We start from the raw sequence: 22,527 nt of genomic DNA, 5'->3' as shown, positions 1-22,527 counted from the left end.
ATGGCCATTAAAATGTATCTTGTCTGAAAAAGAAGTGACTGTTTTCCCTGTAACTGCAGGCACGAGGTCCTGCAGTTCTGCTGGCTGTCTCCAGACAAGCGAGCCACAGCAGAGGAAGTGCACCGTTTGCTTATCTACCTGCGCATGCAAGGCCAGAAGGACATAGAAGAAGACTTTGCGCAACGCTGGGATGCTCTTAAGCCTAACCCTTCCACTCGGCAGACCACTGTTAGCCACTCCTCTTTTCCAATCTTGGAACAGTTTGCTGATGATGCCCTGCGACAAGAGATTGACGAAGTTCTTACGGTCACTGAAACAAGCAAAGGTCTCAGCTTTGAGTATGTTTGGGAGGCAGCCAAACAGGACCACTATGATGGCAACTATGGGCGTTCAGGCCTGGACACAACATTGAACTATCACAGCATGTTCTTTCCTGTTTCCAGTGAAGACATCCAGGCCCATTTCCCTGATCCTGTAGCCAGAGCAGCGGGTACAGAAAGGTGTAACACTCCTTCAGGAATTCCTGGGATTGTACCAGTGTTTGATGCACAAAAGCCATCTAATGGTAATGAATATTACATACAACTAGAAGAACAAGGGGAGAGCACTGTTGAGGAAGATGGGAATAGAGGGCAAGACTTGGACTTCAGTACAGGCCAGCAAGACTTTGTTGTTCTCCAAGACGTCCGTCTGGATGAGTCTAGCACTGATGCTGAGTTTTTCCACCAAAGTATTGACTCCAAGGATTCTTATTTACCAGACAGCCACGTCTGGTCGTCTCTTGAAAATGACAGTCCATACCACACCAACATTTTCACTGAGGGGGGGTCCAAGCAGCAAGAGGACTCTCCTTCCTGGAGAAGGAGTTTCATGGAGCTTCCAGAGCGCTATGGCAACCCTTTCCATGGAAGTGCTCCTTTAGAAGTCCAGGAGGTGGATACAGATAAAAGCTATGGGGATTCTTTTTTAGGGGAATGTTCAGAAGCTCCTTACCTGGCAGATTCTGTAGACGTGGAGAGGGAGAACACAGATGCGAAGAGGCTTCTGAACACTGAAATACTAGCTGACAACTTTACGTTTCTCAAAGACCACAGCCTGATGAAAGACAGATCGCGTTTCTCAAGTCCACAGGAGAATTTTCTTCTACCTGGCCGAGCTCACGAACCAGAAGAAAGATTCAAAATGAGTTCTTGGGACAACCTCGAGAATTTAGGCAGCTTAAACGCAGCAGACACTTATTTAAAACCTGCAGCAAGTAGCACATCATCAAGACAGGAACTTTTAGACTCTCCAAGTTCCAGCTTGGGGGAGTTTTGCCCGTCTCTGGTAGAAAACGAAACACTGGTGCCTTTCATTAGAGTGGTCACAGAAGATAACACAAGCAACCAGCTGCCAGTTGGAAATAGTTCTTCCACCAAAGACCTTGGTCTGCAGCAATCCTCAGACAGAGGTATAGACTCTGGTTTTGATTCTACCTCAGAGAGGTTTGAGTTTATCATCAGTCAAACTGATGGCCCCACCCCTGAATTCTCTGAAAGTGCCACTACAGACTCATTGTGCACAGATGCCAAAATTCCCAGCCTTGAAGATGACCATGGAACCTCTAAGGATAATGTTCAGCCCATAGGAAGTGAAATGCCTGAAAACCTGCAAGTCCAAGCATTGTCCTCAGACAACGGACACAGTGAAGACCTCACAAGTAATGATCTGTTGAGTGAACTAATTGAGGATGCAGATATAGAACTGGAAACCACTCTGTCTGACCATGAAGAATCCTTTATGGATGCTAATGGGCTCCCTGTTGTCAGATCTTCTCTGTTGATCTCTGGGCCATCTTTGGACCAGATCAGCCAGGACAGTTTACTGGAAGACAGCATGTCCACCACTCTACCAACTGTAGATAATCCAGCCGAGACACCAGACTCTTTAGACTCTCTTGACATCCACAGACTCGGTGAACAAGGAGAAGAGCTGAGTGCTCAAATAGCCCAACACAAACTCCAGCCTCCATACAAAATATCAGACAGTGGGTATGAGACGGAGAACCTGGAGTCTCCTGAGTGGAACTCCCAGCCTACTGTTAAAGACCATTCCCCTGTAAAAAATGGCACGAGTGTTGCCAAAGAAGAGGAGGAGACAGAGGAGCTCACAGCTGCGACAAATCTGGTTCCACCAGAAATCATCATCTCCGAAGTAGAGGGTGTGCTGGATGCTCACAGTGAGGATCCCAGTGAGCTCCAGCAGCCAGATCATGTAGCTCCTGCTGAGGAGCCACTCATGGGCAGTAATTACAGAGACTCTGCCTACTTCTCAGACAATGAATCCGAACCTGAGAAGAAGCCTGAAGAAATGGTTCCGGGAGTTTCTGGTGAAGTCACGTGGCAGAGGAACTCTACTGAGGTGGTCAGCGTGGCTGCTAGAGGCCCAGCACTGGAGCTCAACGTAGAGAGCGATGTAGATTCCTTAATTTCTCAGCAAGAATCTTCTATAGCTGTACAAGCACAGGCAGATGGAGAAACATCTGCTTCTCATGTTGGGGATTCAGATTTCACAGAGAAATGTGAGAATGAGGCGACAGAGTCTAGCAGCAGTCATAAAGAAGATGGAAACAAACCAGAGTTGTTCAAGGACTTTAAATCTCCTGGCCAACCAGACCCATCAAAAGATCTAGAAACCTCAACTCCACTTCCTTCTGTTGCCCAATCAAAGCCAGTGCCAGAGAGCTCAGGTCATGCTAAACTCACCAGGACCTACGCGAGTGATGGTCATAAAATAAGAGAGCCGGACATGGAGGGGCGTTACCTGGGGAGGCGGGATGGCTCGGGTTCAGATGGACAGGAGGACGGCGTAGATGAGGACGAAGAGGACGAGAACAGCGACGACTCTGACGATGACATCCGTGGGTATCAGCTAAACAGCTCCAGTTCAGAAAGCGAGGATGATACCGTTCATACGGTGCCACTTGTTGTCTCAGATGACAGTAGTGCAAAGAACCTGAAGAGCCTGTTGAAACCCACCACGCTGAACATCCAAGCATCATCTTCCCCGTTTCCTGCAAGGTGCAATGCAGATAACACCAGAAGAGCCGTGTCTTTTTTCGACGATGTCACTGTCTACCTGTTTGACCAGGTAAACTATTGCCTATTATGTTGTTCGTTGCCAGAGTCTGTATAGGTGTAACTAGTAAGACTCTTTTGTGTGGCCATTGTAATTAAAATCCAACTCATTCTGATGTAGGAGACCCCCACCAAGGAACTGGGTGACCACTCCTCAGGCTCACACAACCAGGCACCAGAGTTCAGCAGCCCAGTGCCCACTGCAAGCTACCTGAACCGGTTCACAAACTCTGAAAGCTCCACCGACGAAGAAGGTAATGCCAAAACCCTCTAAATGTATACAGCTGCTGAAAATTGTCTTTGCCATTACAAGCCTCACTCATGTATTAAATCCCTGCAGGTGGCGGTTTTGAGTGGGATGATGACTTCTCCCCCGCACCTGCCTTCCTGCCCAAGATGGATAAAGACCCTGTATCAAAGACCATGTCCTCATCTGCAGCATCTCGCTTTTCCTCTCCGCCCCCTGCAGCAGGGCGCGTGCTGGAGCCCAGCTGGACCAGCTCCTCAAACTACTCCCGTTTCTCCATTTCACCGGCCAGCATCGCTAACTTTTCCCTTACACATCTAACCGACTCTGACATCGAACAAGGAGGCAAGTTGAGCATGCAGTCACACCAAGCCTACATGTTTTTTTAACACAGGCACATTTTGGGCTTATTTGCTTTCTTGCCAGTGGTTCGATGGTTAGAAGATCGATACCACTCATCTCTGTACGGTAAATATGAATCTATGGCCAGCAGAAGGTTATCTTAGCATAAGCTGAAGTCTCAGACAACGCTCCAGGATGTTACTGCACCTGGTAAAGAAATAGTCCGACCAACAACCCCTGGTAAAACCACAACATGTTGTTTTTACGCTTCTCCCCCCCCCCCCACACACACACACATATCTAACAAATGATATTACAAGGTGTTAGTGAGCTAGTAGATGTGCGTCTAGAGTCTAGTAGAGTCTTTATGCGAAGCTAAGCTAACCGGCTGCTGGCTGTAGCTGCATAATTACTCTACACACACATGAGTGGTATTGATCTTTTCTCTCAGCAAGAAAGCAAATAAGCATATTTCCCAAAATGTCAAACTATTCCTTTAAAATCGTTTATTGCAGTCTTAATACATGGTGCAAATGTATTAAGATAGTATTTAAGTAATTTATAGAAATGTACATGGCATTGTCACTATCCTAGTTACTGACTACTGTTAGCAGATGTTTACATGTACTGTGCTCATTGGGCCTTATAATAATATGAAATAGTTATGTTTGGGTAAAATTCAGCGACCAGTTAAACACATGTTTAAACTTCCTCTTTTGTTCACCCCAGGAAGCAGCGAAGATGGAGAAAAGGACTAGTGTTATATATTATCATCACACTATTGAAAAATGAACCTATACTCGCACTTTTTGGGAACGGAGAACGGCTGAATAAGGACAAATGACGCGGTTTGTGGGGCAAACCGTGGATGCTTCTCTCAGGCAGAACTGCTCTTCACCTACGTGGATATGGCCGTGAAAAACAACCACTTTCAGCAAATAAGACAGACGAGGCCCAGCTCCAGTCTGAGCCATATCACCTCTCCAGCTACATCAGTGTGTGTGCTTTCAGTTCAGTGCAATTCCACTTGGGGGGAGGGGAGGGGAGGGGGGGAGTTTCTAAATGTTTGCTTTAAAGACTCATCAAGCGTATTCCAGGTGTTTGGCTGCTTCTTTTTCTTGTGTGTCAAAGTGCACTCATTTTCCAGGACTTTTGCATCACCAAAAAAAATAAATGAATAAATAATTCAGACTTTTATGCTCTGAATTCAACACACTGGGCTGGCAAACATATCACTACAGCCAAATAAGTATAAGCTCTTATATTTCAGCAGATTGAAGATCCAAGCTTTTTCTCTAACTTTGTTAATTTAGCTCCATGTTGTGCGATGTTTTCAGTGGTTGCCTCTGTTGGAAGAATGATTTGTTTTTTTCATAATCTCTCGTTGGGTGTTAGTCAGAATCTCCTAATTGGAGAAAAACTGTGGTATCCTTCTGTAGCAGCATTTCAATAAGAAGGGTTGAAATTTCCTTTAACTAAAATCCCTCATCTACAGAGGTGACACACTGTTCCCTTTATTTAAGTTTCAAAGGAACATTTACAGTAAGTAGTTTCATATTTTTGAGACATCTCAGTAGGAATGGTTGGTGGTATTAGACAAGGAGTGTCATATTAATCCTTACAGAGGTGATCCAGTTGTGAGGAAAAACTTAAAGACGAGTTATTCATTTTGTAATGCTTAATTTTATGCTCTGAAATGTGCAGGAAGTTGCTCGGATGGTTTTGACTACATGTCACGGGGTCTTGTCGCAGTGCCTGTGATGCTGTAAAGACAGCTGCACTCCCATTTTCTATCACTACAAAGTTTTAAATCGCACGTTTAGTGAGATTGTGTAAAAAGTGGGACATTTTATTTTTTAAATGTCAGAATGAATACATGTTAATGAGCTGTTTGTAAACAAATGTGCAATGAATTTCATTAATTAGTTGAAATTTGAGTTCATAGGACGACCCGGCGAACACGGCCGTGTTTCTTCAGCAATGCGCAGGGACTTAAAGCTTCACAAAAACTCACTACTAGAACAAAAAAACACTGCTGCTTTTTATCAGTGTCATGAACAGAGTTGTCTGCCTTTTAAAAAAGAAAAAAGAAAAAGAAATGTGTCAAACTTAATTAACCAGTTCAGATGTCATTTTCCTCAGTACCCCTCATACAGTTGCATCTCTTGAGCATTTCATCATGGCATCTTATCATTTGGTGGCCATACATCGTCTCTGTGGCTGTACAGGGTTGGCTGGGGATGTGTGCGTAACATGATCAGTTACTGTATAGAAGCATAACGCAAACTGTTGCGCATCAATATATACTTTCCCTCCAAGGATTTCATGTACAGATATAAAAACACAGTTCTTTGAAACTGTAGGTTGTACCGTTACTGTATGGTTCTTTAAACACTTTTTTTTTTTTTTAGATTTTTTTTTCCCCACAGATGACCTGATGAACAGCTGTACTTCACCTGTAGTAGATGTCCATCTCCCCCGGCCCCTTACAGATGGCACTGTATCCTAGATAATGTTAACCTCTGTTAAAAACCAGCAGCCCGTGCTTCAGTTAAACTTGAACATTTATTTAAGGAAATCTTGTTTTATTTGACTACAGTATACATTTGCCTAATCTTGCACATTTGAGAAATGTAACTTAATGTTGATCTGTACTGATGTATGTAAATGTACATTTTTTTTTTTTTTGTCTGTAAATGGGGAATGATGTAACGGAGTTATAGGTATGAGGTTTCATTTTGTAACTTAAAGCGGAGTTGATCAGAGGAACATATCACAGTTATTGGCTAAACGGTTAAATTAAGACAAAGGCAGATGTGAATTCATTCTGTCCTTTAAACTTGTAGATTTTAAAAAATATTTTTACTTCGTATTTATCATGCTTAGTGTAATTGAATGAAATGTTTATAATTACACTGTTTAATATGAAAATAAATGCAAATGACCTTCTAATTAGGGTCTGTATCTTATGTCACATTTTTCTGTGTGGTTGCTGGAAGGTAATCACTCTGGGGAGGAAGGAGCCAGAACTAGTGAGGGAGGGACGTAGGCTCCAGCCCTCAGGATGGATAGAACACAATAAATCAGTGTTGGCAGCAAAAAAAAAAATCTTCAGAATAGTAAAATTCACAACAGAAAAAGAATACCCCAGTTAACACAGTGAGTACAAAGTCTTGTTTCATGCACAGACACACAGTGCCAGGTCATAACATTAAAGATGTTTGATTTGCACTGGCACAAACCTTGACTAAGCACATACGGTAGTCATCATTGTCACAATCAGCTGTTTACTAGCCCTTTTTCACAGCAGACATGTCATAGTAGGAAAAACACAGGTGTATTCAAAATCATTAATGATGGCTGCATTCCACTTAGGAGAGGCCCTGGTATTATGCATGCTGACTCACTGAAATAGCTTACAGGTGCACTTGATGGAATTGAGCCATCGTTAACATTTTCAGCTGTGCTTTTCCTACTATGACAAGTCAAAATGTCTGCTGTGAAAAACATCCATAGGTACAGTACCTGTATATGTCTTCAAACATGTAACTATTGTGTTAAGTACTCTAAATGCAATTTACTTGGCTCTTAGCTTTCTAATGCTCAGGTGTAACAAATGGTTGTATATTTTCCACACGTGTCCCAAAGGTCAGGGATAGGTCTTTTTTATGGCGTTTTCAACCTTGGAGTCAATTTATCAAAATAAAAATTCAGGGGAATTACTATGTGCTTCTAGCTCACAAACTGCAATCAACTTGTTTTCCAGACCGACTGAAATGATGCTAGAACATAAAGCAATGTTTTTAGACTTTTATTTCACATTTCAATGCCCTTGTAAGATTAACGTTGAGTCATGGTGACATCCAGACCTACTGTGGCATTTCAACAGTCACGGTCATATCATGGTCATAGCAGTTATGTGGATCGATGTAACGCTGACAGGAAGAACTTCCCTTGTTGCAGGAGGATAGAGAGGTCTGGTAATGCAGACTGAATTTTCAATATCTTTCTCTGCAGTTGCTTGTAATTAAAGGGCATTATATTTTCCTCAAGTATCTCAAATTTCTTTTGAAAAAGCCTTCAATATTAGGAAGGCTTGTCGGAGCAATATGGGCGAAAAACACTCCATTGCAAACATAATAGACCAAAACATATGGAGAAACCAAATTCAACAAATGCATAATACCGCTACGTAAATAAATAATTGAAATCGCATGCAAATGTATGACAGGCAAAAACAAAAGAAGATTCTAGAAACCAAACCAATTTAGGCTACAGTGGGATTGTGTGTTTGAAGACAAGTTAGTTTAGTACCTAAGCCTTAGCCCTTTATCAAAGTCCCACCCTTCTAGTTTTTCACAGGATATTGTATGTAAGAAGTAAAGCTATTGCTAGATCCCAAAACACCCAATAGGCAAAGCCTAGTAAGAGCCAAGACATGCACTCGCTTTTACATTTTTAACCCACAAGACGTCAAGATCCATTAAAATGCTCTTGTGCTCCCTTTTCTGTTTTGTCATCGCTGCATACTGCCATGATTTCTGCCTGGTGAAACAAGCCAGGGTGTAACATTCATCCATCGATCAAGTGTCAAATCCAACCAAAATATACCTTTAAAACTCAGTGGTATGATTGTGCATTCCCTTTACATGAAGGGGTAAGGGCCTGTGGGAATGGTCAGAGGAGACAAATGAGGATCCAGGCACAAACAGGGAGGAGGAAAAGGTGGGATGGTGCTACACACCCACAGCGTTCCCGTTCACTTGCGGCCGCGGGGGGAGCGGGCTGCGTGGGGGTCCGACAGGAGCAGGATGGGGGGCACGAGGAGCCTCTACTGAGTTTCCCCTCACACTGATGTGCTCCCATCCTCCCTGGAAGTCAAATACACATGAAAGACTTACTTGCACGTTACTTCACTTGTGCACTAGAGGGCACTAACAAGGCCACAATATTCTGGAAACATGTTTTAAACCCTGTTCAATAATTCTAATAAATTAGAGAAAATAATGAAAAAATGAAATAACCTGCTGCGTGATTTCTGCTGTTTGGTTGTTCGATGCTGGCACAATTAATGCTAACCAGAAATTCTATCTTGCTCAACATTGTTTCTGAGATTCAAAGGAACACAAATAAATACAGTACAATGTGTAGCTGTAATATTGGAGTTAGCTACTCTGTGAGCCTCTGCGATCTAAGGTTAGTCAGAATCGTTTTATTGGCGCTATTTCATATCTGCACCAAACGTTTATTAGTCCACCGCTGAAATAGTCTCAAACAAATGCACTCTTTACTCCTGTTTGAGTAAGGTATGATAAAAACTACAGTGCCCAGCTGTTTTAGTAAGTTACAGAGCTTTAATTAAAAAAAAGGACTTCAGTAGGAATAATTAGGCTACCACAGACAGAATAGGGAAGTCAGAAAGTATAAGGAGACAGACATTGTTGGTTTTGGTCTTTTCATCGGATTTGTTGATAATGAGAAATATATCTTTTAAGCTTTATTTCAATTCATTGGGTGCTAACATTAAAGCAAAAAATATTAAGGTCAAATGTATGTTATGTAAAGTATGTTTCTTTTCATTTTCCTTTCCTCTTATTATTGAAATGTGAATCAGAGGCGGTATACCTAATGATCATGGACTCACCCCTACACCATAGTCCCAGGACTGGCCCTTGGGCTGCATGGGTCCCACCCCCAGCCTGTGGCAGACAGCTCCAGAAATCTCAGCAGGGAAGCCTGGAACTCCATCTGCTATGGTCCACACCTGGAGAGCACAGCAACAGCACTGAGCCAAACATTAGCCATTTGTGGTTTATTATCAGATAGGTGGCGGGAAAATCAAGTGTCCCCCATCATCGCTGTCCTGACGCCTTCTGATGGCTGATTTAGTGGCTTTGGTAAATGCAGTGTTCACAAAGTTGTTCATTTCTTTGCTTGACTTCCTGTCATACTGACCTGGTCCAGCGGTCCCACAGAAACCTTGGTGACGTTGTTAGAGATGAGCTCCCAGGCAGAGCCCTGAGGGTAGCTGGGGGTGAGGCCCTGTCTGTACCACAAGTTACCTATATGAAGAATAAAGGGTTTACTGGAGTCTGGTTCTAATAAAGTAAAAATGTGGTGTTTACTGCTACTCACTGTTTTCATCCACAGAAAAGACAGAGGTCCTCCCAACAGACAGCTGTCTGAGAGTCTGCCTGGGGGGAGACGGGATGTGGTACCAGCATTCTCCTGTAAAGGGGCGAGAGCGCTGGAAGTTTACTGCCTGGTGCATGTACCCAAACAATAAAACCTTCATGGGCTTTTAATGCTGCATACAGGATAGGACTAGTGTGTTGATGCAATACAGATTTCCATTTAAGCGTTTATGATTTTTGTCTTGCAGATGTGATATGTGATAACATGATCTGAGTTTCACATCTTCAGCTGACCTGCAGGGTTTAGTGGGGAAACAGACCCTCTGTAGAACACAGCTCCATCCTTGGCGATGGCCCACACCTGGTTGGCTCCGCCGATTGAGATTGACTTAAAGGGCTGGTCTGTGCCCACGTGTAGCCAGGAGCTGCCCTGTGAGATCAAACACACTGGCGTTAGAGGTTAGTGTTGTTTACAGTTAACGTTTGCAGAGAAAAGATGGAACGCAAACTGACACTTTGAAGGAATCACAATGGAATTATTGTTATCATGACGTAAGAAACTAACATCTAGGAATCGTTCCTGCTGCACTTACTGTACATCTCTCTTGGTTAAGATCTAAAAGTAACTGTAAATGTTTAATGTCAGAATTAGTTTTCCAGCATGTTCCGCACCGCAGGGTTTTTGGGGCTGACTCCCAGACGACACAGGACATCTCCCTTGTCACTGAGGGCCCAGACGGGGACCTGCTCCATGCTGCTCTGGGCCAGGCAGGGCATCAGAGAGATGTCACTCAGGCGGATGGGTGGGACTTGCTGCCACGGACCTCTCAATGTGACCTTACACTTCCTGTACGTAGAATATATGATTATTTTAATGCTAAAGAAACGGAGTTACAAACCACAGAAATGTGAGCGAGTGTGTGTTTGATTACCGAGTCCATCTTCGGCGCCTAACAAAGTCTTTCATGGTTTTGTGGCCATGAAACGTCCTGTAGGAGAGAGATCAGTCAGACAAATGGCACACCTCTCTTTCTTACAATGTTGATTTTACTTTTGAACATTCTAAAAAAAAAAAAATAATAGTAACATACACAGGGAAGTCTGCCGCGTACTGCCAGCCTTCTTTGTCTGTCCCGCCAGGAACATTGTAGTCCACGGCCCACTCTGACACCTGAAACACAGTTTGTTGGTGGAGAAACAAGAAATGAAATGTGTTTGCAGGAGGGATTTTAGATCGCACCTACCCAGGACCACTCAGGGGAGGGCGGGTGTGTGTTTCCTTTGGTGCACTCCTTTAGTCCGCTCTCATCGCTCCACATCGGACGGTCTGTAGGAAGTCCTCTGGAGCCAAAAAAATACAAAAAGTTTATGTTTTTAGGAGTAGTCAAAGACAGTCCTGTCAAAAGCCTTTTAATGATCAAGATAAACCGCAAAGACTTTATTGAACACTGTAAAAAAATGAAATGTTCCTACTTGTCTGTATAGCCTGTCATAGGGTTCCATCTTTGATTCTCATATACATGAACACTCCTGACATCAGTCTGCTGGTGCATCTGAACTGCATCTCCTGCAGTAAACACAAACATGGACAAAAATGTATTGCTAGCAAATAAATAGCTACACGGGTGTGTATGTGCATACATGTCTCTACATCTGCAACAGATGCTAAAGCAATTGCACACAAAACTACAAGCTGTTAGCAAGAAGATTGAGTGTCTCTTATGTGTTATGTTAATAATTAATTATAAATGTGACGTAAATGTAACATTAGAAGTAAACAGCTCTGGAGCTAATGACTACTTTCATAAGAGATTATTGTACCAATTATATTTTCCATGTTAACTTGATGAATAACTAAGCAATGATTAAAATCGTCACAGATTAATTTTATGTTGATCGACTAACTGATTCATAATTTCAACAGTAGGAATAAATACATGACAAACTGAGAATTTAAAAAGGAGTCGGACCCATCAATAGTTTGCACATATGAGTATCAAGGAGATGAACCTCGTGGTGTAGATTTCAATTTGCGGTGAAATATATGGGCAAGTTTACCCGGGGTGGGCTGTTGCCCATAGCGCCCACTGTAGACCCAGGCGGTGCCGTCCCACCCGAAGCCCCACACCAGCCCCAGACTGTTAGACTCTACACAGCGCAGGTGACCCGGGACCTGCCGCCAGAACCTGCAGCACCATACAGCGGAAGCACCCAGCGTTAGCCACACTATTGTTAGCACACAGAGAAAAAGTGCTGCCACACACAGTATGAAAGAGACTTGGCACATTAGCAGCACGTATATAACACCCACTCTCACCATGCAGAGCAGTATGTAAGTGACACGTTAACTGACATGTAGCAGAATTAAAACAATGTAGGCACAACAAAGCTGATGGGAAACCAGGTCTACCAGAAAGAGAGGATGAAAACAAAAGAAGCAGGCTACAGAGTCTACTATTTGGTATCAGTCTCACATGAGGTCACAGGCCAGTGTGTTTGCGGGGGCCTCCAGGGAGAAGGACGGCTCATGGACCATGATGTCTCCCTTTGAGGTTGTTGACCACAGGGCCTGTCTGGACGGGGGACCTGTGAGCCCTCGACACTTACAGCAACAGTCAGACAACAGGCACAACTAAACGCAGACCCAGAAACAACAGGGAATATGATCAGCAATGAGCTTTATCTAGTAAATGTAAATACTAGTAAAGTAAAAAAAATGAAAAATTCTACCTAACATGCAACGTTTTAATCTACATTTTCACTTTAGTGTTTGCTGCATGTTCAGTGTGCTTAAAAAAAGTACGTATTTTCTGTGCAACTGTTACCCAGTCATTCATGTCCTTTTCAGTTTGTGCTGCCAGTACCAGAGGCCACCTCTGTTTGGTCCTTTGGGCAGTGTACACAGCAAAAGCATAGTGGCAGTCCCTGAGCACCGGAACCAGCGCCGTCACTTCATTTATAAACACATGAAGGTACTGTGACAAAGAGACAAGAAAATTAGTATGACAGCTGTCAGTAGACAGTTGAGAATTTAACCGACCATAGCAAAAACCAACCTTTTTCTCATCATACTGTGTGTAGTAGACAAAGAAAATGCTGTCCTTCCTGCCGTCAGACTTGGTGGACTGCTCGAGGGCAACAGCCACATCCACCCAGCGCTGAGGCTTCCAGTCTCTCCACCAGCGCAACGCACCTTTACGCACCCACACCGACTGGCAAGGGAAACGGGAGGATATTACCACATATAGACAGAAAAAAATGTGACAAGAGAGGAGATATGATCAGTCCGAGGCAGAAAGGAGGAGTTAAAGAGGAGTGTCAAACACAAGCAGTCTTACGTTGCTTCTCTCCAGCGGTTTCTTGCTGATCTCCTCTCTGTGTTCCTGCTGCTGCTGCTGCTGCTCGCTCCAGGCTACAGACTGGACTGGAGTCAGTGACAGGGAACTGGTGAGAGGACCTGACAGGAAGACATACAAGTCAGACGTTTAGACAGACACACAGACAACCATAGAGATGACACGTACAGTATATCTCTATACATGTAAAAGCCCAAACACACCACACAGACACACAGTGTGCAACATTCAAACAAAGCTATATAACAGATATAATATACATTGTTTGTGATTTAGTTGAAGTTGCCATGGTGTGTTTACATTATTTTGTGTACTCTCACTACATGACATGCAATGTTCATAAGCCATCATCATCTCACCTGCAGATCTTTTTTTTTCATTTATTTAAGGTATGTTTTTTTGGAAGGTTGCTAATTTAATTGTTCATTTAGTAAATACATCAATCTTAAAATCACTGCATAGCGGTTGTCCATATACCTGTGGGACTAAGCCAGCTGATCTGTGAGCTCGCATCCACATCGCAGCCTCCACCAGAGATCCAGGTCCACACTGGCCCGTCCTCTTCTCCAACACCGTGAGAGGTCTCTAGAGTCCCCAGGGCATAGGTGGCAGCAGCACTGCCCTCGCCCAACAAAGGCCCCGCCGCCTGTGCACATCGAGCTGCTTCTGCTCCCTCCAGATCCACATTCATCCAGGGGACGTCGTGTCCTGCGGTCTCAGGGGTCGGGAGTATCGGGGCTGGGGACGGCTCCTCGACTTCTTCCTGCTGTACCTCTGCGATGGACAGTTGGGGAGTGGACGTTTTGTCACGGTCTGACACCAGGCTGTTAATGAAGCTGTCGCTTGCAGGGATGAATGGTTTGGGGGCATCCTGTTGGGAGGCTGAGAGAGTGTCCTCTGTTTTCAGGGGAGGTGTGGGCATGTCTGCTTCCCCTAATGGGACTACAGAGGGGGCTGCTGCCTCCACGACTGGGCTGTCTTTGGTGCTGTTTTGTGAGTCAGTAGGACCTAACTCTGAGTCAGAGTCCGTGCAGCTCAGAACCGAGCCTTGTGAGGCCTCAGTCAGCTGGCCACCAAACTCACACTTCTTCCTATTAAACAACACATATGGAGAGAGCAGGAAAAAAATAAGGGATATAATCAGGTCCGTTTCATTACAGGATCCAACTCGATTATTTATACAGACCTGGATGGGATAACCTCGTTACTATTGCCCCATTGGGCAGAAACAGGAATCCAGCCATTCCCACTTGGTTCAGACAGCGTCACACCCATTCTGAAATACAGGCCGCGGTCCTCACCTACCGCCCACACCTGACAGAAGAAGAGAGAAGAAAATAATGTAGAACAACAAAGGTGAACTCAGTAATCACAAGAAAGGAAATTCAGTAACTACATAAAAACTAATGGGATAAACATGACAGAATCCTGTCAAATAAAATATAATAAACCTTTTATTCACTCTTTAAAAAGTGTATCAGTGGCACTAGTAGAACACAGGCAATTGTTACTTTATAAGGCCATATACTGTAACACTGACGCCTCACACAAGCCATATCCGTAATTGCAGCCCTGAAATATGAAATATGGGATATGATGATGACAGCTTGGCCAGCTTCTAATTAGGGAGTTTCCCACATGTCAGGCCAGTAGGAGCTTGGTGGTGTTTTAAGCCCCCAACGTCTCCTTCTCAAGGCACCTAACCCTAACCTTAACCCTAACCCGAACCCAAACCCGAACCATAACCTAATCCTAGTGCGTTGGGGGATATATAAGGCTGGGCCTGAGGTGCTACTGCTGGGACATTGGCTGGAACGGCTGGCTGTACTCGCGTTACAGGGCAACTGCAGGGCAGGACTAGAGGCCAGAGGTAGAAGGGCTGGGGAGGGGGAACAGAGGTGAGAGACAGAAGGGGAGGAGGTGTGAGATGTGGGTTTGCAGTGCTAGCAAAGTCCTCAGCAGTGAGATAAAGACCGAAAGCCTTTCTGTCCTGACCCTGGCCCTGATCTGGCTTGTCCTGAAACCAGATCCAATGTTGAGGGTAAAGTGAATCGCTCAGAGGGGAAGCAGCTAGAGTTCAGTAAAAACACGCTACAGTAGGCTTTAAAGGAAACAAAAAGGCTGGAATGCGAAACTATATTGTTAATAATAATTAAGTGTAACTGACAAAAAATCTAGTATGTTGTTTTTGGTGTGTAATACATTTAAATGTTATGGTGTCACACATTGTTTCTTCTTAAAATACCCGTCTACATTGTTGAACCTACAATTTTGTTATATAAACACATTTACATTATGCAGATGACTTTGCTATTGTCTTCTGTATTATACCTTTAAGGGGGAAATCAATACACTGTGATAAGGCCTAGGCTCTCATCAAAAAGGTGTGATGATTAAATTATCAACAGAAATCTTCTTAACCTGGTCATTGAGTCCTACATCCACCACCATCATCTCCCCTCCGATGCTGATCCAGCCGGAGCCACAGGGGTTGTGGGAGTTCACGCCACGCCTGAACCACACCTTGAAACGCATGTGCATTAACACAGATATGTTACCATCACAATGAATCCAGCCAGTTTTACGCATGCAAGGAGTAATGATTCACCTTATAGTCTTTAGTGACCACCCAGACCACGCTAACTCCAACAGCCACATGAAGCGCTTCAATCTCCTTTCCTGGTGATTCCACCTCGACCCACGATGTGCCTGATAGAAGAAAATTCTGCATGTTTACCGAAACAGCACGAAGGCAAGCCCTTATCTTAGCAAGCGGTCACCATTATTGTGGTAGTTTATGTTATGTTTTGTAAAATATTCTGCCCTACAAAGCTAGTTTGAATTACACCTTTTGTTCAAATTACATTAAACTTAAACAATCATATTTGACTTTTGAAAAATGTCAAAAAGTATTGCCGCAGATCATCTTCGTAAGGCAGTATAGGTCTGGCTTATTTTCTTTGGTCCCCGCATCATGACAACACTACTGGTGGTCTATCTTGTGAGACTTGCAGCTAGATTACAGTAAATTCCCACCTTTTCTTAAAAGCTTTGCGTCCTCTGTCCGAGATACTTTTTTTAGGTACAGTATACAGTCATGTGAAAAGATTAGGACACCCATGCTAAAGTTGACTAAAAAGAGGAATAAAAAAATCATCTTTTGCAAATTGATCTTAATGCCTCAATTAAAGAAATTAGAAAAATTCAATCTTTAAGGACACCGATTTTGTTTGTGAATGAATAATGTATCGTAAATAAATAAATGTTCTTCCTTAAAATACAGGGGGCATAAGTAAGTACACCCCTATGTTAAATTCCCATAGAGGCAGGCAGATTTTTATTTTTAAAGGCCAGTTATTTCATGGATCCAGGATACTATGCATCCTAATAAAGTTCCCTTGGCCTTTGGAATTAAAATAGCCCCACATCATCACATAGCCTTCACCATACCTATAGATTGGCATGGGGTACTTTCCATAAAATCATCTCTCAATGCAAATCAAACCAGCTATTAGGCTAACTGAAATAAAACCATGCCAATCTCTAGGTATGGTGAAGGGGATGTGATGATGTGTGGCTATTTTAATTCCAAAGGTCAAGAGAACTTTATCAGGATGCATAGTATCCTGGATCCATGAAATAACTGGCCTTTAAAAATAAAAATCTGCCTGCCTCTATGGGAATTTAACATAGGGGTGTACTTACTTATGCCCCCTGAATTTTAAGGAAGAACATGTATTTATTTATGATACATTATTCATTCACAAACAAAATTGGTGTCCTTAAAGGTTGGATTTTTCCTAATTTTTTTAAATTAAGGCATTAAGATCAATTTCCAAAAGATGATTTTTTTATTCCTCTTTTTAGTCAACTTTAGCATGGGTGTCCTAATTTTTTCACATGACTGTATATTAAATAGGTACCTCATGTACAATGATGCTGTAACAAATAAAATGATTTTGGTTGATATTGACAATTTAGACTCTTATCCAGATCAACTGTATCTTACGGTCACAAAAATCACAAACAATTTAGAAGAATGGATACAGAGAAGTAGTATAGTTATTATACAAGTATTGTTGAAAAAAAGAAAAAGGGACAAAAATGAGAAATAATGGAAAATAATTGTGGTGGGTACATGTAAATGTGAACTACAGTGAACGCTGACCAGTCGGGCTGTCCAGGGTGAGGCCGGTACGGACCAGCAGGTTCCCATCCCAAAGTAAAGCCCACAGCAGATCTCCGGGGCCTGCCGATAACTGAGCCACCTCTTTGGGCACTTCTACTTCCTCCCAGCGGGAGCCCTCTGGGACACGAGGGTGGATGCCCTCCCTGAACCACACCTGCAGGGTAAAGATAAAGTCAAAAAATTGGATTGGGTAGGATACTGTATAGTATGCTGCTTGACTTAAAATGATATAACCACAATACAAGATATTATGTATATATATAAAATAAATACCAGTGTCAGCACAGTACATTTTATAGATCATTAACATAGCATCAAACTATATTATATAATGTATAATTTTATTTGTATACAAGATTTAATTGGTTTAAGTTTGGCAATGTAAATGATATGAAGTCATGCTGCCCTCTTGTGGTAAAAGAAAATCATCACCGGGGCATGTTCAGTGCTGCATCAACAGGAACTTTGATGATTATTGCTTGTTTAATAAACCCTGTCTTTGCAAATTCTCAAAACCACAGTGAGTGGAGCATGGAATGCTTCACTTTAAGTTGAAAGAAGACTGTTGGTCCAGTGGACTAACCTCTCCTTGTTGGGACACGCCCCAGAGGTATGGATACCTCCCAGACTGGTCACTCATCTCCCAACCACCACAGCTTATGTCACAGAGCGGCAGCGGGGGCTTCCTGGGATTGTCCAGAGGGATCTGCAGAAAGACAGTGGCTTTGCTCTAATCTTCAGTCGGACCTGTACTCAACCTTTCTACAGATATATATATATATATATATATATATATATATATATATATATATATATATATATATATATATATATATATATATATATATATATATATATATAGTATAAACACAGAGCGTCCAAACCTTTGCCCAGGTGCCTTGTGCTGTGTATCTCCTGTAACGGATCCACCGCCTGCGACGAACACAAGAGTTCCATTTCTTGTCCGGGGAGAAGTTGGCCGGGAAATCGACTGCATACTCCCAGCCCTGAAGAGAGACACAAACAGAGCCTCACTAGCGTATACAGAGTATGATAAGACATTTAATATTTCAATTTCACAAAATTAGAAAGACAGCAAGCAAGAAAGAAGCAAATAAATACATTAAAAAGGACTGTGTGTGTGTTTGAGTTTGATTACTTTGCACAATGAAATCAAGACAACAGTAACACAATAAAATAAAAAAATATATAAAATAAAGATTGTGCAAGTGAGATTAAGAAAACCCCTAGGGGCTTGTAGAAGGAATCTCACTTACGGAAGAGAAGTAAAAAATGTGTAATGATCAATTACAGGTACAAGAGTCCTAAACAAACAACAACAAATTTAACACAAGTAAGCACTGAATTTATAAAAACAAACATTGGGTTGGCTACATAAACAACAAAAGGCATAAAATAAATTACAAGAATATAGATTAAATGAGATCAGGACTTTTGTGTGTATGTGTGAGTAGTTATGAGAGTGTTATATGTGTTATTTCTTACCCCAGTCTGGCTGGGTTCTCCTCCACAGTTCTGATCCACATACCAGTCTCCCTCCCAATCCCAGCTGCGGGAGGGCAGCTCAAAGCTGTGGAGCGGTTGAGGATTCATCCCGGTCACATCGCTCCATGGCCAGCGGTCGGTGGGCAGCAGTGTGTCAGTGAAGCTGTCCACTGGGTTCCACCTCTGAAAACACACACAAAGAGCAACAGCACTTTAGCATTTACGACACTCTGCGTCTACACTGTAAGCGTATCAACATACAGCTTGGGCCAACCTGGTTCTCATAGGTCTCCTCCCGGTAGCGGATGGGGGTCTCACTGGGCATCATGTTGAGGTAGACATGGTGGTCGCAGCCAATGCCCCAGCAGCGATCCTTCCCCGCAGTGACACGCTTCAGCTCTAGCAGCATGTCATCTGCACGCTCCCAGCACTGGCCAGCTGTGGAAAGGCCATACACCCTGCCATACACATCCACGGCCCACAGCAGCGTGATGGGCATGATGGCCGCTGAACAGAGACAGCAAGAGAGCACTCATCTTTCCAAGCTGCCTGGTATTTATTTTATGACTCTGTGCACTTTGATTATTATTTATTATTATTGATATCCTGAAGACATTCGACCATAAGCAAAGGCAACGTTCACATTTAGATTCATCCTTGAATAGTGACTATTTATTATTGAGTTATTTTCTTTACTCTGGTAGTCTGCATCTCACCATAATAAGAAAGAGGATTAGAGCAGTAAGAGGAATACATCAGGGGCTGGAATCACCAATTTTTTACATATTAATGTATTCTGCAATATATTACAATTTATTACCTTTTTTCAAACTTCAGATTATGTCCCCAAAGGAAAACTTTGTCAACATCTGTTTTATCTATAAAGTTTTCATTTTAAAAGAAAATTTCTCTGTTTGTTCATCTCACTTCAATGAGTCTATCTAGTGGACTATTAAACCAATTGATTTTATTATTCTAGTACCAAAAAGTTAAATTCTCTTTGTGCAATGTATATAATAAAAGATGGATTGCGATACTATGTTTCCCCCACCCCTAGAAAACGAGGAACAAAGTGATGTGTCATATCACCAGAATTCACACACACACACACACACACACACACACACGCGCGCGCGCGCACACACACACACACACACACACACACACACACACACACACACACACACACACACACACACACAAAATGGATCAGTGGACAACCTGCTCTACCTGAGCCACAGCCACAGAAATCTTTATTTTTTACTTACTTATCTTAAAATGTTCCCTAAGCTTTGTTTTGTTGGAATTCTTCAACTTTACGTGGCAGAGGGCTTTTAATTTGTAATGTCTGACCGGAAGTCTTATGCTTATTCTGGCTGCCTAACATGACACTATCTTTATCGACTGACACTAATCCGCTTCAGTCTCGACTACCACTATACAATCAATCAGCAATTTCCTGGAATAAACTTAATGTACATTATAGCATGCAGTGGAGCTTTACGCACACGCGTACGCACAAACACCGTGGGCTCATACAGCAGGGTAACGTTACCTGAATGTTGGTATCTGATCCGCGGTTGTCAAGGGAGAATCAACACACGCGACATGACATCAGGTGCAACAGCCGATATCTGCCATCTCCGAGGCCCATGCTAGGACAGATACAGAAATACATGTTGAATAACAACAGAGGGAGTTTGAGCATGCAATGCAGAGTAACAACACAGATAATTGATATGGACTCTTATGCCGCAAAGTCGGCTATAAGCTGTTTACATCATGGAACAGGCAGCAGTCAGCTACCCTCCTCATTTCCTCAGTCTCGAGACTTTCAAACACATATATTACTTACATATGGGGCTCTGTCATGAGCAACACCTTTGGAGAAGAAAAGTAAAGTCATTCACGCACATACCGGCTGTGGTATTTAATTCCCATTCTGGACCAGAGGAATGCTCCGTCCAACTCCCGAGCCCACAACAGGAAATGGAGGAAGTGTTGCTCTGATTGGTTGAAACTCTTCAGGAGTGTGGTATCCCTTGCTCCTATTGGTGGAACACGAGGAGCTCCCTGTTATTTTTTTTTCCGACGGCTGCTGATTGACGCGCATATTTCAATAATTTATTCAGCGCCGAATGAATTATTGAAGCCAAGGTTGGTTTTACTTGTTTGGCTACAGTTTGGAATATTTTATCACAACATGAATGGAAAATGCCAGAGTGACCGGTGCTCAGGAACTTGCCAACTTTCCTAAATAACACTAATGTTTGGCAGTACTGGACTGCTATTAAATACATTTACTCAAGTACTGTAGGCCTAGTTACAAATTACAGGTACTTTACTTTTATTGAGTATTTCTATTTTACGCAACTTTATACTTCTACTGCACTACCTCCAGAGGTAAATATTTATTATTATTTATTTATTTATACTGTTTATTGATCCCCAGTGGGGAAATTACAATTTACACTGTTAGAAATCACTACACACAGGCCTGAAAAAAACACAAACACACACACACACACACACACAGTCCAGTGAAAACCACGAATCTCCAAATTTGGTGATTTGGAATTTTTCTGATAAACTGAAGAATGAAAAACTTCAATTTCTTAAGCTAAATAAACTATTTAAAAAAACATCTTGGATCAGGAAAATGCATCATCACAAAGCTTGAAACAGCTGTTTTTCTGAGCTCGTGAAAAAGTGACTTTTTAGAGATACGTGGTTCTCAAAGGACAAACATATGATGAGCTTGTAGAATATAATGCATTGCTGTAGTTTAAACTACCAAACAGTAGGCCTATATACATGACTTAAAATTAGCACAACTTTAAACATCAGCAGCAGGAAAATGCAACATACAGTACACATTAATGCAGCAGTAATAATAATAACCCTAAATATCATGTAAAAGTAAAACACTGACAGGGAACATTTAATACAGAATGAGTACTTTTATTTTTAATAAATTGCATTTAACATGTAAATATCATCACTGTCAATATGAATATTCACTGTATATGCTGCCAAATCCAACTACTACCATATAAAACCATCTGTTACCACAGACTGTATATAACAGCATGTTACATTAATAATTAAATTTTTAATTAGGTCCAAAGGGGCTTTATTGGCATAAAAGTGTCAATAACAATGTTGCCAAAGCATCAAAATACAATTTGTCCAAATATTTGGACACTACACACTAATATGAATATTAACACAACATTAATTACAATAATCCTATATTGATTCCAGCACCCTTTGCACTCTGCACCACTGTCTTGTTGTCTACAAAGTTGTATTGTGTTGTTGAGAGTTTTATATAGATACCTTTTGATATAGTATCAATGTTCATGTTTACCTTATTCAGCTTTGTTGTCCTTGTTTTTAGCTGTCTATTTCTGTGCAAGTACATTGAGATTGACAAACACTGGAGTCAAATTCCTTGTTTGTATACACACTTACGTGGCCAATAAAGCTGATTCTGAATTTAATACTTTAAGGTAATTTAGCTGATAATACTTTTGGTTTTGAATGCAGGAGTTTACTTACTTAGTAAATTAAAGTAAAGTAAAGTAAATAGTAAAGTAAATGCCATGAGGCTGCCTCTCAGTGTGAACGACGAGTC

At 42.2% G+C, this 22,527-nt stretch overlaps 2 protein-coding genes across 3 annotated transcripts in view; one reads left to right on the top strand and one right to left on the bottom strand.

The window, feature by feature from the left end:
* Positions 1–6,377, top strand: part of lmtk2 (lemur tyrosine kinase 2) — a 33,016-nt gene extending 26,639 nt beyond the window's left edge. The window contains exons 11-14 of the mRNA XM_031312708.2: positions 60–3,129; positions 3,238–3,370; positions 3,457–3,708; positions 4,435–6,377. Coding sequence (XP_031168568.1) covers positions 60–3,129; positions 3,238–3,370; positions 3,457–3,708; positions 4,435–4,463 — 3,484 coding nt within the window. The 3' untranslated portion in view covers positions 4,464–6,377. The remainder of the gene's footprint in view (positions 1–59; positions 3,130–3,237; positions 3,371–3,456; positions 3,709–4,434) is intronic.
* Positions 6,378–7,500: 1,123 nt separating this feature from the next.
* Positions 7,501–21,029, bottom strand: tecpr1b (tectonin beta-propeller repeat containing 1b). 2 transcript variants are annotated; one of them, XM_031312709.2, is made up of 26 exons: positions 20,809–21,029; positions 20,446–20,545; positions 19,165–19,397; positions 18,891–19,073; positions 18,269–18,391; positions 17,968–18,090; positions 17,364–17,538; positions 15,804–15,904; positions 15,617–15,718; positions 14,382–14,509; positions 13,673–14,286; positions 13,178–13,296; positions 12,896–13,051; positions 12,665–12,814; positions 12,314–12,471; positions 11,898–12,025; positions 11,313–11,406; positions 11,084–11,180; positions 10,931–11,010; positions 10,772–10,828; positions 10,512–10,686; positions 10,134–10,269; positions 9,841–9,933; positions 9,661–9,767; positions 9,350–9,469; positions 7,501–8,576 (listed from the first exon to the last, which is right to left on the bottom strand). In XM_031312709.2, the coding sequence occupies exons 3-26, from the start codon at positions 19,387–19,389 to the stop codon at positions 8,442–8,444; spliced, it is 3,579 nt and encodes a 1,192-aa protein (XP_031168569.1). In that variant the 5' UTR covers positions 19,390–19,397; positions 20,446–20,545; positions 20,809–21,029; the 3' UTR covers positions 7,501–8,441. The 2 variants fall into 2 exon arrangements, with proteins under 2 accessions (XP_031168569.1, XP_031168571.1); XM_031312711.2 differs by having other exon boundaries at positions 20,746–20,926.
* Between the last annotated feature and the right edge of the window lie 1,498 nt (positions 21,030–22,527).

This window comes from Sander lucioperca, chromosome 21, assembly GCF_008315115.2.
Source record: "Sander lucioperca isolate FBNREF2018 chromosome 21, SLUC_FBN_1.2, whole genome shotgun sequence".
Classification (NCBI taxonomy): domain Eukaryota; kingdom Metazoa; phylum Chordata; class Actinopteri; order Perciformes; family Percidae; genus Sander; species Sander lucioperca.
This window is presented reverse-complemented; position numbering and strand designations above follow the sequence as displayed.

What these genes read in the sequence shown, in the direction of transcription:
- tecpr1b (XM_031312709.2), bottom strand. Translation starts at nt 19,389, where the DNA reads ATGCCCATCACGCTGCTGTGGGCCGTGGATGTGTATGGCAGGGTGTAT. An exon ending in TGGTCACTAAAGACTATAAG is followed by an intron (nt 15,719 to 15,803) that starts GTGAATCATTAC and finishes ATGCGTTTCAAG; the next exon opens with GTGTGGTTCAGGCGTGGCGT. An exon ending in AGGCGCCGAAGATGGACTCG is followed by an intron (nt 10,687 to 10,771) that starts GTAATCAAACAC and finishes TTCTACGTACAG; the next exon opens with GAAGTGTAAGGTCACATTGA.